Genomic DNA, 14592 nt, shown 5'->3' with positions numbered 1-14592 from the left:
AAAAAAAAAAAAAAAAAAAAAAAAAACCTAGGAACTTGATATTATTAATAATGTATAGTTATTAATATACAAAAAGACAACAGTTAAGCAATGCGTACTGGTTTTTAAGGTCCAGCAGTAATTAAAACGAGAACTTCCAAAAGTGTTTTACATTTTGGCCTGAAAAAGCACAAGTCTAATTTATAGAGCACATTCATTTAAATAAGCATAAGAAGAGTAAAGACACACAAGAGATTTTCTTTTTTTCTTTTTTTTTTGAGACGGAGTTTTGTTCCTGTGGCCCAGGCTGCAGTGCAGTGGCATGATTTCAACTTGCTGCAACCTCCGCCTCGCGGGTTCAAGTGTTTCTCCTGCCTCAGCCTCCTGAGTAGCTGGGACTACAGGCATGCGCCAGCACGCCCAGCTAATTTTGTATTTTCTGTAGAGATGGGGTTTCACCATGTTGGTCGGGCTGGTCTCAAACTCTTGACCTCAGGTGATCCACCCACTTCAGCCTCCCAAAGTGCTGGGACTACAGGTCTGAGCCACTGCACCTAGCCCTACTCATGAGACTTTCTAAAGATTTATATACTACGCCTAAAATTTACAAACATGATGCTAGGATTACATAAAGAATAAGATGTTTTCTCTAATATCTTTTAAAACCAGTATTTTATTTTTTTTACCATTCTGTTACTGAGCCAAACAGCCAACTTTTTTGTTATATTCAGAATAACAAGTCTGACTTTAAACAATTTCCCTTACAGTCACGACCAATATCTTCTTCAATTTAACAAACAACTCAAACTTTTTTAGCCAACAAGTTAAAATATATATGACAACTACTATCACTTATTTTATTTTGCAAGATATAATGAACAATTTTGCTCTGATTCTATGACTCGGTCACAAATACTGAGTCAGTTTTTAACCCAAGTGGGAGCTTTGTTGCCCTGACCAGAAGCTAAGCCTCAAACACTAATCAGAATTCTCAATTTCTTAGAAGAAAAGTATAAGGAAGGTCTTCAACACAAAAATACTTCTTTCATTCTGGCATTGAGAAAATAATTTTGATTAATTAGTCAAAAACTTTAAACTCCAACAAAGGTTTGTTTAAAGCACATATTGTTAATTCATTATACTACTTCCTATTACACCCAAGAAAGCATCAGATGTGTCAAGAGAATGAAATTTTTAGATGAGAAAAGAAAACATTTTAAAGTGAAATACACAGTACACCTGACACTGATGCTGCAATATGGAGACCTGAACAACTATGACAACATAAATTACCTGGGGTAGGGATAAAGACAAAATATGAAAGAGTGTCACCTCCAGTCCTGATGGTAGATACTTTCAACATACTAAAACTGAAAATCATCATGGTTTTGCCTTCTGAGCAGATGCTACACATACCTTGCTTATTTTTATATTTATCAATAAATATTTCTTTAACACCCTTAAGAAGCCATAAAGTAATAAAATAATGGCAAAGGCATCAGCAGCCAAACATTTGAATCTATTTCACTAAACTACCAAGAAAACTAGGTTTTTAAAACAAAGTAATGTTGTCTCATTTTATTAAAAAGAAAAGCAAACAATTTTAGAACAACTTACCAGCAACACTGAATAGAAACCTGGCTGTGTCTCCCACTGCTTCAGCTGCTCCTCGGCTGGTTTTAACACAGCAGTATCCTGACTGGTGGCCTGTGTTAAGACCTGAAGAACAACAGTGCTGGCACTATTGAGATCCATGGAAACCTGGCAATGATAAGTTAACATACTTGAATGTGTGTATTACAATAAAAAATTAACAGTAAAATAAATGGAGACAAAAAGCTTTCATGTACTGAATTACTCCTATTCATCTACTCCTTCATGTTCTGCCTTTCTATCTTTTCTAAGTATATCCACACTCTTCCTTAAAATTCATAATCAAATTATTTTTGCTTACATCAATTTATTCTTAAACGAAACTCTCTTTCATTGTTCTATAAATGTAAGATAATAAACTGAGGGAGGGGAGACACACACACAAACTTCAAAGTTTCTAAATTCTGAGTAAGTACCATTATGTGCCCAAGACTAAGCATAATGCCTTCCGTCTTCGTTTTAAAAAGGAGACTAATAAGTGTTATAAAAGTATTAAACCATGTAGCAAGTAGCACCTAACTTTATCCTTGACAAAATCAGAAGGAAGAAAAGAAAACCGAAAAAGAGTTGCTTTGACTCATTTGTATTCTCCAACATCATCTTACATGCCACCAGAGGTACACGTCCAAATCATTTTAAGAAACACACAAAATGAAATGCTATGGAGAAAAAAGCCAAACTGACCTATTAAACAAAAATCTAAAACCTAAGTCAGAAAGGATCTTAAGGGCTGAGTCATCTAATCCTATACCACGTAGCTGAAGCCATTCAACAAATACACAATTTCTTGAATTTGTTGAATTCTCCAGGATTCTGTTTCTAATTGCCCCCAAAATTGTATATACAATTCTATACTTAGCAAGTATGTATAGTTATTCACAATATACACATACAAAACATAAGGATTAAAACTGAAAGCTAAAAATGCTGACAGAAAATAAATCGAAGTTCTCAGTGCAGGGGTGACAGGGAATAGCTTTGTACTGTATTGATATAGCTTAGTGATAATGGCTAACTCTATGACTGAAGAATGTTCCAGACAGTAAAAGTCTGAAAGTTATTAGCCTATAAAGAATATAGCCAAAGCAAATGGATTTCTTTGTTAAAATAATTATAATTAAATTGCAGTGAAATAGCAAGATCCCAAATGCTGATTCAACAAGAAATCTGACCTAGATTATCTTTTAGGGAAAATTAACCATTTCAAAACCTATGTAAGTAAAGCAAGGCTAATCAAAACACAAAATTTCACTGTACCATCTTAAGAAGGGCCCAATAACTAGAATCTGAAAAATACCAACAGTTAGTAATAGAGTTGGATTAAGATTTGATTTGATTTTGATTTATTTTTTGAGATGGAGTCTCACTCTGTCACCCAAACTGGAGTGCAATAGCACACAACCTCAAACTCACTCCACCTCCCAGGTTCAAGGGATTCTCTGGTCTCAGCCTCCCCGGTATTTGGGATTACAGGCGCACACCAACAAGCCCAGCTAATTTTTGTATTTTTAGTAGAGACAGGGTTTCACCATGTTGGCCAGGCTAGTCTCAAACTCCTGACCTGAGGTGATCCGACTGCCTCGGCCTCCCAAAGTGCTGGATTACAGGCGTGAGCCACCATGCCCAGCCAGATTAAGATTTTTTTTTTTTGAGATAGAGTCTTGCTCTGTTGCCCAGGCTGGAGTGCACTGGCACGATCTCGACTCACTACAACCTCCGCCTGCCAGGTCCTTGGCCTCCCAAAGTGCTAGGATTATAGGGGTGAGCCACCACGCCTAGCCCAGATTAAGATTTTAAATTTCTGTCGCCCAGGCTGTAATACAGTGACGTGACCACTGCTCACGGCTGCCTCGACCTCAAGTGATCCCTCTACCTCAGCCTTCTAAGTAACTGGGAACACAGGCATGTACCACCAGGCCAGCTAATTTTTTTTTATTTTTATATTTTTTGTAGAGACAAGGTCTCACTTTGTTGCCCCGGCTGGTCTCGAACTTCTAGGCTCAAACAATCCCTCCCAAAGTGCTGTGATTACAGGCATGAGCCATGGCATCTGGCCTAATTTTACATTTTCTAGTAGCCACGTTAAGTAGTAAAAAAGAAAGTATGTAAATGAATAATCAAATTTAAATAATATATAATTAATAAATAATAAAATATATTAATACTTATACATATTTTTATATATATACACACACACACACATATATATATATATATATTTTTTGAGGCGGAGTCTCACTCTGTTGCCTAGGCTAGAGTGCAGTGATGCAATCTCAGCTCACTGCAACCTCTGCCTCCCAGGTTCAAGCAATTATCCTGCCTTAGCCTCCCAAGTAGCTGCGATTACAGGTGCGAGTCACCAAGTCCAGCTAATTTTATTTTTAGTAGAAACTGGGTTTCGCCATACTGGCCAGGGTGGTCTCAAACTCCTGACCTCAAATGATCTGCCCACCTCGGCCTCCTGAAGTTCTGGGATTACAGGCGTAAGCCACTGCACCAGGACTAATAGTGTATTTGACTCAATATATCCAAAATGTTATCACTGCAACATGTAACCAATATTTTTAAAATATATTGAGATATTTTACTTTTAATACTAAATCTTCAAAATCCTGTGTATCTTTTACACTTAAAGCATATCTCATGGCCAGGTGTGGTGGCTCACACCTGTTTATCCCAACACTTTGGGAGGCTGAGGCGGACAGATCGTCTGAGCCTAGGATGTCAAGACCCACCTGGGCAACAGAGCAAAATCCCGTCTCTAAAGAAAGTACAAAAATTACCCAGGTGTGGTGGTGTGCACTTGTAGTCCCAGCTACTAAGGAGGCTAAGATGGGAGGATCACCTGAGCCCAGGGAGGTCCAGGATACAGTGAGTTGTGATCATGCCACTGCACTCCAGCCTGGGCAACAGTGAAACCCTGTCTCAAAAACACAAACAGCCGGGTGCAGTGGCTCATGCCTGTAATCCCAGCACTTTGGGAGGCCGAGGCGGGCGGATCATGAGATCAGGAGATCGAGACCATCCTGGCTAACCCGGTGAAACCTCGTCTCTACCAAAAACACAAAAAATAAGCCGGGCGTTGTGGCGGGTGCCTGTAGTCCCAGCTACTCGGCAGGAGAATGGAATGAACCCGGGAGGCGGAGGTTGCAGTGTGTCAAGATCGCACCACTGCACTCCAGCCTGGGCGACAGATATAGGCTCCGTCTCAAAAAAAAAAAAAAAAAACACACACACACACAAACAAAAAAAAAGATCGACTGCAACTGAGTGTGTCACTTTAGATTGGGTATTCAGGGAAGGCTTCTGAGAAGTGACATTTATGACAGACATGAACAAGAGAAACCCATGCAAAGATCAGAAGGCAGAGCTTCAGATAGGGAAAACAACTAGAAAAAAGGCCTTGGGATCAGAAACAAACTTAAGAAGGCCAATATGACTGACACTTAGTGGGAAACAGGGAAAGTGGCAGAAAATGAAGTTGGAGAAAAGGGCAGGAACAAATGGGGCAAAATAAGGTGTCTAGACTTTTCATATAGGTATAAAAATAGACACAGGATAGGAACAATATAAATATATTGATGTCAACATATGAATGGAGAAAAGCTCTACCAGAACTCATCCTCATCCCACCCCTCTACCAAAGAAGTAAAGATAAAAGTCACGGCCTTGCTTTGGGCTACTACTAAAAAAATCACTGGCTACTACCAACCCTCAAAGCAATTTTTCCCTAGAGCAAAGATTGTGTGGAGAACATAAATGCACACAGCAAAGCAATCCTTATCCTCATAATTTTTCCTGTTCTAGTGGAATCTGCTAGAGTTTCCCATCCCTGCCTCCTTCCAGTACCTGCCCCATCTAGGTCATCCCCTTGCTTTGGCGCTTGCTCCTAAGAAGTCCATCCAGTCTCAGGGGGAAGAGCTCAGTTCATACAGTTTTGGGGCACCTATTTTTTGCCAGACACTGCAGTAGTTGTTAGGATAAGAATCAGAACAGTCTCTGTTGTCTACCCAAAATCTATGGGCTACTGGGGAGAGAGGCAGAGGAAGCTATGCTTTTTTTTTTTTTTTTTTTGAGACAGAGTCTCGCTCTGTTGCCCAGGCTGGAGTGCAGTGGTGCGATCTTGGCTCACTGCAAGCTCCGCCTCCCGGGTTCACACCATTCTCCTGCCTCAGCCTGCCGAGTAGCTGGGACTACAGGCGCCTGCCACCACGCCCAGCTAATTTTTTATATTTTTAGTAGAGACGGTGTTAGCCAGGATGGTCTCGATCTCCTGACCTCGTGATCCACCCACCTCAGTCTCCCAAAGTGCCAGGATTACAGGTGTGAGCCACCACGCCCGGCCGGAAGTTATTCTTACTGTTAAAACAAATTGTGAAAGGTACGTTTCTACCATACCAGTTGGCACCCAGAGTATATCTCCCACACAGAACCAATATGAGTGGTTCATCTAAATGGGTAAAAACCCAAAGCCCAAAGGTATACAAATGTGCCTGTAGTTGGAAACATAAAAATGCTCATTAAAAGAAGCAAGCAAACAAAAGAAAACTCAGCACCTTTGCCTGCCACTAACAGATTTCTCAGACTTGCAGTGACTTTAATTTCAGCCATACATAACAATTTTCTTTAGAATATTTGTATTATCTGTGTTTGTCATTAGTTTCAGGGCATTTCACACATACAATAACCTCAACAAGTCTACTAAATGCCAACACATTAAGTAGACTGACTCTAAAAAAAAACCAAAAGGTTTCAAAATTAGAGTAAAAACTGAAGAGTGTTTCAAAATAAAAAGGGTTCCTAGAGCGAAATAATTTATTCAGGCATGGGTAAATAACCCATGCTAAAACCATTAAATGAAACAACAGTTGTTGGGGAACAGAATGTGTTCCCAGTGTGTCCAAGTATCACTCCACAGATTACTTGCTAATTGTAATGAAGAAACGAACCTTTAAAATAAAGAAATCCATCATCAGTCACCAGCTTAACCAAGAGAGTAAATTCAGTTATCAACAACAGCAACACAACTTGACCTTAAGTGCCTCCTGATATGATGAAATACGCAGCCCACAGCCTTGCCTCTGAAACATCAAAAATGGTCAACATTCATCTAATCAAGACTGGGACTAACTTCCAGTTTAAAAGAATATTTCTGTAATGATGGCATGAGTAGCTCCACTGACCCTCTCCTCAGGGATACAACCCTAACTGGTGAAAATTATAAAAGGCTCAAAGTCTCCGGAAAATGTCTTAAGCTCATACAGCAAATACAGAAACATCTATGTGACAAATACTACTAAATCGTGATAGGAACAGTTAAGAATCTGTGGTTTTTTAGCCACAAACCCAGCCCTGCCCCACAATGTGAGGAAGCTCTACTCCAGGGACATACAGCCAAGAACACGGGGCTTTCACTCACCCTAACTCCCAGCTAAGGGCTATGGTCTCTCCCTCGGATGGGTAGCCAGCCAGCCAGCATTTCTCATACACCCCAGCTATATGCTGTAGAAGTTCTATACCAGGCAAACACAGCTAGAGGTCCAGGGCTCTCTTCTTCCATCCAGGCACCACTCCTGGGCCAGAAGCTCTACCACAGGGCAGCAGGCAAAGAATAGTGAGCCTCTATCATGCCCACAACAGCTTGCTCAAAGAGCAGAGGTACCACACCAGGATAAATAAAGTACCCAACTCAAATTTGGCCGTCAAAGTATGGTGTGGTAAAAGGAAAGCAGCTTTTACTTAAATGTTTGTAAATGGGAAAAGAGCCCAGCTCAAGCCTCAAAGGAATCATTTCGGTTTTTTGGCACTGAGTGAAGGGGTTTAAGAAGAAAAACTTGGTGTAAGAAACACACGGGAGTGGTGCAGGAGGGTACAGGTCCGCATGCCATATGTATGTATGTATGTATGCATGTATGTGAGAAGACTCACATGTCACCCTGTCTTGCTCTGTCATCCAGGCTGGAGTGCAGTGGCGCAATCTCAGCTCACTGCAACCTCTGCCTCCTGGGCTCAAACGATTCTTGTGCCTCAGCCACCCAAGTAGCTGCGATTACAGGTGTGCACCACCAAGCCTGGCTAACTTTTGTATTTTTAATAGAGCTGGGGTTTCGCCATGATGGCCAGGCTGGTTTCAAACTCCTGGCCTCAAGTAATTCACCTACCTCAGCCTCCCAAAGTGCTGGGAATACAGGTGTGAGCCACTGCGTCTGCTCTGCACACCTTGCTAATGGCTATCTTGAGTAAGCTGGTGGTATAGCTGGCATCATCTTGACTTCAGCCTGGTGGTGGCAGACCATCTGTAACTTTTCCTAAGCAGGAGAATTCCACAGCTGAGTCCCTATGTCTGATTTGTTTTAAAGTTAGCCCCTGGAAAAATCGCTTGAACTCAGGAGGTAGAGACTGCAGTGAGCCGAGATCACACCACTACACTCCAACCTGGGTGACAGAGCAAGACTTCGTCTCAAAAAAAAAAGCTTCTGGAATTTCTAAGCAAGTGCACAGTTAGATGAGTACTGTACACAGGAGTGCCTGGTGGAAAAGGAAGGAAAATGAAGAGTTTTAAAATACACTGTAAGGCCCAGATGTGGTAGCTCACACCTGTAATGCCAGCACTTTGGGAGGTCGAGGTGGGAGGATTACTTGGGGCCAGGAGTTCAAGACCAGCCTGGCCAACACAGCAAACCCCATCTCTACTAAAAATGGAAAAAGTTAGCCAGGCATACAGTGCCATGTGCCTGTAGTCCCAGCTCCTCAGGAGGTTGAGGCAAAAGTATCACTTGAACCCAGGTGGTGGAGGTTGCAGTGGGGAAAGCACATCACTGCACTGCAGCCTGGGTGACAGAGGAGACTGTCTCAAAATACAAAATAAGGTCAGGCACAGTGGCTCCCGTGGCTCACACCTGTAATCCCAGCACTTTTGGAGGCTGAAGTGGGAGAATCACCTGAGGTCAGGAGTTCAAGAACAGCCTGGCTAACATGGTGAAACCCCATTTCTACTAAAATTCAAAAAATTAGCTGGACGTGGTGATGCATGCCTGTAATCCCAGCTGCTTGGGAGGCTGAGGCAGGGGAATCGCTTGAACCTGGGAAGCAGAGGTTGCAGTGAGCCAAGAACGCACTACTGTACTCCAGCCTGGCGACAGAGCAAGGCTCTCTCTCAAAATAAAATAAAATAAATAATTAAATTTAATTAAATTAAATACATTGCTAGACTGCTTTCTGAGATTAAGGGGCCTGGCATGGTGGCTCACACCTGTAATCCCAGCATGTTGGGAGGCTGAGGTGAGCAGTTCGCCTGAGCTCAGGAGTTCAAGAACAGCCCCGGTAATATGGCAAAAACCCACCTCTACTAAAAATACAAAAGATTAGTCAGATGTGGTGGCTGGCACATGCCTGTGGTCCCAGCTACTTGGGAGGCTGAGGTGAGAGGACCGCTTGAGCCCTGGAGGTCAAGGCTGCAGTGAGATAAGATTGTGCCACTGCACTCCAGCGTGGGTGACAGAGGAAGACTGTCTCAAAAATAAAAATACAAAATACAAAATAAAATAAAAAGATTAAGAAGGGAAAAAATTTTAAATGCATTTTAAAGCTGGGATTCTGAGTTACAATAACATTTGGAGACTTTAACACTCCATTTCCAATAACAGAACACTAAGAAAAAGATCAACAAGGAAATACAAGCCTAGAACCACATTACTCACAAACAAGACCCAAAAGACATTTACAGAATACTCCACTCAACAAAAGAAAAATGCACATATTTTTCTCAAGTACACATGGAACATTCTCCAGGACAGACCATATGCTAGGCCACAAAACAAGCCTCAGTAAATTTAAAAGAACTGAAATCATACAGATATGTTCTCTGATCATAATCAATAACAGAGACATACAAAAACTTCACAAATATGTGGAAATGAAAAAAGTCACTCCTATATAACCAACAACTCAAATAAATCACAGGCAAATGAGAAAATATTTTGAAATGAATGAAAATGGAGACACAGCATACCAAAACTTCTGAGATGTAGTCAGAATGAGATGTAGATTACTACTTCTGAGATGCAGATTAGACGGACTTTCATAGCTGTGTGTAAATGCCCATACAGTTCTCCCTCAGTATATGAGGGGGGACTGGTTCCAGGACCACCTGCAGATACAAAAATCCAAGGATGCCCAGGTCCCCTATATTAAATGACATAGTAGTATTTTCATATAATACACGCATATCCTCCCATATACTTTAACTCACCCCTAGATTACTTATAATACCTAATATAAATGCTATGTAAATAGTTGCTATACTATATTTTGTTGTTGTTCTACTATTTCTGTTAATCTTTTTGAATATTTTCAACATGACATTGGTTAAACCTGCATATGTAGAACCTGCAAATATGGACAGCTGACTGTACTTTTTTTTTTTTTTGAGACAGGGTCTCACTCTGTTGCCCAGGCTGGAGCGCAATCTCAGCTCACTTGCAACCTCCGCCTCCCGGGTTCAAGTGATTCTCCTGCCTCAGCCTCCTGAGTAGATGGGATTATGGGGTGCACCACCACACCTGGCTAATTTTTGTATTTTTAATAGAGATGGGGTTTCACTATGTTGGCCAGGCTGGTCTCGAACTCCCGACCTCGTGATCCACCCACCTTGGCCTCCCCAAGTGCTGGAATTACAGGTGTGAGTCACCGCACCCAGCCTATCTTCTTTTTTTTAATAAAAGATTTTGGCCAGATGCAGTGGCTCACACCTGTAATCCCAACACTTTGGGAGGCCAAGAGAGGAGGATCACTTGAGCCCAGGAGTTTATGACCAGTCTAGTGAACACAGCAAGAACTTGTCGCTACAAAAAATTTAAATTAGCCAGGCATGATGGTACATACCTAATATCCCAGCTACTCAGGAAGCTGAGGCAGGAGGATCACTTGAGCCCAGGGGGTTGAGGCTACAGTGAGCCATGATTGTGCCACTGCACTCCAGCCTGGGTGACAGAGCAAGATCTCAAAAAAATAATAATTAAAACTTCACCAAATGACACTATCACGAAAGTGAAGACAACCCACAGAATGAGAGAAAATACTTGCCAACCATATACCTGATAAGGGAATTGGATCCAGAATACATAAAGAACTTTTATACAACCCAATAATAAAAGAAAATAACCCAATTTAAAATAGGTAAAGGATTTTAAAAGGTGGTTAAAGAAGATGCAAAAATGGTCAATAAGTATATGAAAAGATGCTCAACATCATTAGCAATTATGGTAACACAAATCAAAACCACAATGAGGCTAGCCAAGGTGGCTCACGCCTATAATCCCAGCACTTTTGGAGACCAAGGCTGACGGACTGCTTGAGCCTCAGGAGTTCAAGACCAACCTGGGCAACACGGCAAAACTCCATCTGTATTAAAAAAATTTAAATTTAAATTAAAAAAAAAACACAGTATCACACCCACTACTACTCTAATAATCAAAAAGATAATGATCCAATCAATGGTGTCCAGCTTTTTAAAAAAAGATAATGAGGCATCAGTAAGGAGAAACTGCAACCCTCAGGCATTGCTGGTGCGAATGTCAAGTGGCCACTTTGGAAGTCCGGCAGTTCCTCAAAATGTTAAACACAGACTAACATATAACATAACAATTCTACCTTTGGACATACGCTCAAGAGAAATGAATATGTCCACACAAAAACTCATACACAGATATTCACTGCAACATTATTCATAGTAGCCAAAAACTGACAACTCAAATATCTATCATGTGATGAATGGGTAAATAAAATGCGTATTTCAGCCAGGTGCAGTGACTCATGCCTATAATCCCAGCACTTTGAGAGATCAAGGTGGGCAGATCCCCTGAGGTCCAGAGTTCAAGACCAGCTTGGCCAACATGGTGAAACCTCGTCTCTACTAAAAATATAAAAATCAGGCCAGGCGCAGTGGCTCATGCCTGTAATCCCAGCACTTCAGGAGGCTGAGGCAGGCGGATCACGAGGTCAGGAGATCGAGACCAGCCTGGCTAACACGGTGAAACCCCAACTCTACTAAAAATACAAAAAATTAGCTGGGCATGATGGCATGTGCCTGTAGTCCCAGCTACTCGGGAGGCTGAGGTAGAAGAATCGCTTGAACCCGGGAGGCAGAGATTGCAGTGAGCCGAGATCACACCACTGGGACTGCACTGCAGCCTGGACGACAAAGTGAGACTCGGTCTCAAAAAAAAAAAAAAAAAACATACATATATATATGTACACACACACACACACATACATATATACACACACACCCACACCCACACACGAAAATCAGCCAGGCATGGTGCTGTGCACCTGTAATCCCAGCTACTCGGGAGGCTAAGGCATGAGAATCACTAGAACCCAGGAGGCGGAGGTTGCAGTGAACCGAGATCATGCCACTGTACTCCAGCCTGGGCCAAACAGTGAGACTCTGTCTCAAAAACTAAAATTAAATTAAAATAAATAAAATAAAATGTGGTATTTCCATACAATGAAGTATTATTTCACTTAAAAAGGAATGAAATCCTGTAACATAGTAAAACATGAATGAGCCTTGAAAATATCACCCTAAGCGGAAGAAGCCAGTCACATAAAACCACAAGTTGCATGATCCCCATTTATATGAAATACGAAGAATAGGCAAATTTATAATACAAGAAAGTAGATAAGTGGTTCCCTAGGCTAGGGGATTGGGGGAAAATGTGGAGCAACTGCTATTTGGGACGATGAAAATGTTCTAAAACTGACTGTAATGATGGTTGCACAACTCTGTGAATATACTAAAAACCACTGAATTGTACTTGTTTCACTGGGCGAATTACACGGACTGTAAATTACAGCTCAATAAAGCTGCTTTTTTAAAGTGCTTTGACTATGTAAATGTCCAAATCCACAAGAGATTGCCATGTGCAGTGGCTCAAGCGTAATCTCGGCACTTTGGGAGTTTAGGCGGGAGGACAGCTTCAGCCCAGGAGTTCAAGGCCAGCCTGGGTAAAATAGTGAGACCTCAACTCTACAAAAAATAAAAAACAAAAAATTCAGCCAGGAGTAGTGGCACAAACCTGTAGTCCCAGCTAGCTACTCAGGAGGCTGAGTGTGGAGGAGCCCAGGAGTCTGACTTGCAGTGAGCTACGACTGTGCCACTGCACTCTAGCCCAGGCGACAAAGTGAGACTCTGTCTCTAAAAAAAAAATTTTTTTAATTTTTTTACAATGTGCCAGGTGCAGGGGCTCACGCTTGTAATCCCAGCACTTTGGGAGGTTGAGGCGGGTGGATTACGAGGTCATGAGTTCAAGACCAGTCTGACCAACATGGTGAAACTCCGTCTCTACTAACTACAAAAATTAGCCAGGCGTGGTGGCATGCGTCTGTAATCCGAGCTACTCAGGAGGCTGAGACAGTAGAATCCCTTGAACCTGGGAGGCGGAGGTTGCAGTGAGCTGAGATCGCGCCATGGCACTCCAGCCTGGGCGACAGAGTGAGACTCCATCTCGAAAAAATAAATAAATAAAATGTGACTTATATAAGCCAGGAGTGGTGGCTCATGCCTGTAATCTCGCACTTTAGGAGGCCAAGGTTGGAGGATCACTTTAGCTCAGGAGTTCGAGATCAGCCTGGGTAACATAATGAGACCCTGTCTCTTTAAAAAAATAAAAATAAAAAAAAGTGTCCATAGTTTCAACAACAATTGATGTTAACTCCGGGCCAAAAAGATCAAGAAATTAAAGCAAGATGAAAGAATGTCAGACTTTTGGCATAAGACAAGGACGTTCCAAAGATGCTACTGTGTATTACAACAACTGGAGTCAAATGAGTACTGCAACATCTGGATTCATTTCAGTTTCTCAGCAGAAGTCTTTGGCAGTTTGGACAAGAAAATTCTTTTCTGTGCATGTATTACAGGTTGTTTAGCTTCTCTGTCCCTGCGCACTATACGTTATTAACACTTCACACAGACTGACTAAAGATGCTTCCATATATTTCCCAAATACCTTCAGCTAAAAGAACCACCAGGGCTACTGATGTATTCCCTATGACAACAGTCCCCAACATTTTTGGTACCAGGGACTGGTTTCATAGAAGACAATTTTTCCATAGAAGGGGTGGGGCAGTGGGGGAGGGGTAAAGGGCAGGGGAGGAATATTTCTTGATGAAACTGTTCCAACCACAGATCATCAGGCATTAGTGAGATTATCGTAAGTAGTATGCAACCTAGATCCTTTGCATGTGCAGTTCACAACAGGGTTTGCGCTTTTGTGAGGATCTAATGCTGCTGCTGATCTGACAGGAGGTGGACCTCAGGTAGTAATGCTCACTCGCCACCCACTGCTCACCTCCTCCAATGTGGCCCGGTTCCTAGCAGGCCACGGACTGACTGATACTGGTCCATGGTCTGAGGGCTGGGAACACCTGCCCGATGACACTTCACGCAGACTGTCAAAAACTGGTTTGTTTGGAAGGAAAAAATGCGCAACAAAATATATGTGACATGAAAGAGAGGAGCTATTTGCTTTCTTTCTCTTCCCTACTCCTAAAACATCAAATCTACTCAAGAGTTTCAAAAGACCTACAAACTTCTGCTTAGAGTTTTCAAAAAATGTGCAAACTCCTGCTTGTTAGAAATGCATCCGGAGGGCTTGGTGGCTCACACCTGTAATCCCAGCACTTTGGGATGCCAAGGCATGTGGATCACCTGAGGTAAGGAGCTCGAGACCTGTCTGACCTATGTGGCGAAACTCTGTCTCTACTAAAAATACAAAAAATGAGCCAGGTGTGGTGGTGGGCGCCTGTAATCCCAGCTACTCGGGAGGCTAAGGCAGGAGAATCGCTTGTACTTAGGAGGCAGAAGTTGCAGTGAGCCGGGATCGCGCCATTGCACTCCAGCCTGGGCCACAAGAGCAAAACTCCGTATCAAAAAAAAAAAAAAAAAAAAAAAAAAAA

The 14592-nt window shown here is 42.0% G+C and overlaps 1 protein-coding gene across 1 annotated transcript in view; it reads right to left on the bottom strand.

The window, feature by feature from the left end:
* Window positions 1-14592, bottom strand: part of IPO11 (importin 11) — a 233060-nt gene that overhangs the window by 203189 nt on the left and 15279 nt on the right. The window contains exon 3 of the mRNA XM_017850710.1: window positions 1597-1740. Within this exon, the coding sequence (XP_017706199.1) occupies window positions 1597-1740 (144 nt within the window). The remainder of the gene's footprint in view (window positions 1-1596; window positions 1741-14592) is intronic.

This window comes from Rhinopithecus bieti, unplaced genomic scaffold (assembly GCF_001698545.2).
Source record: "Rhinopithecus bieti isolate Rb0 unplaced genomic scaffold, ASM169854v2 scaffold_2409, whole genome shotgun sequence".
Taxonomy (NCBI): Eukaryota; Metazoa; Chordata; class Mammalia; order Primates; family Cercopithecidae; genus Rhinopithecus; species Rhinopithecus bieti.
This window is presented reverse-complemented; position numbering and strand designations above follow the sequence as displayed.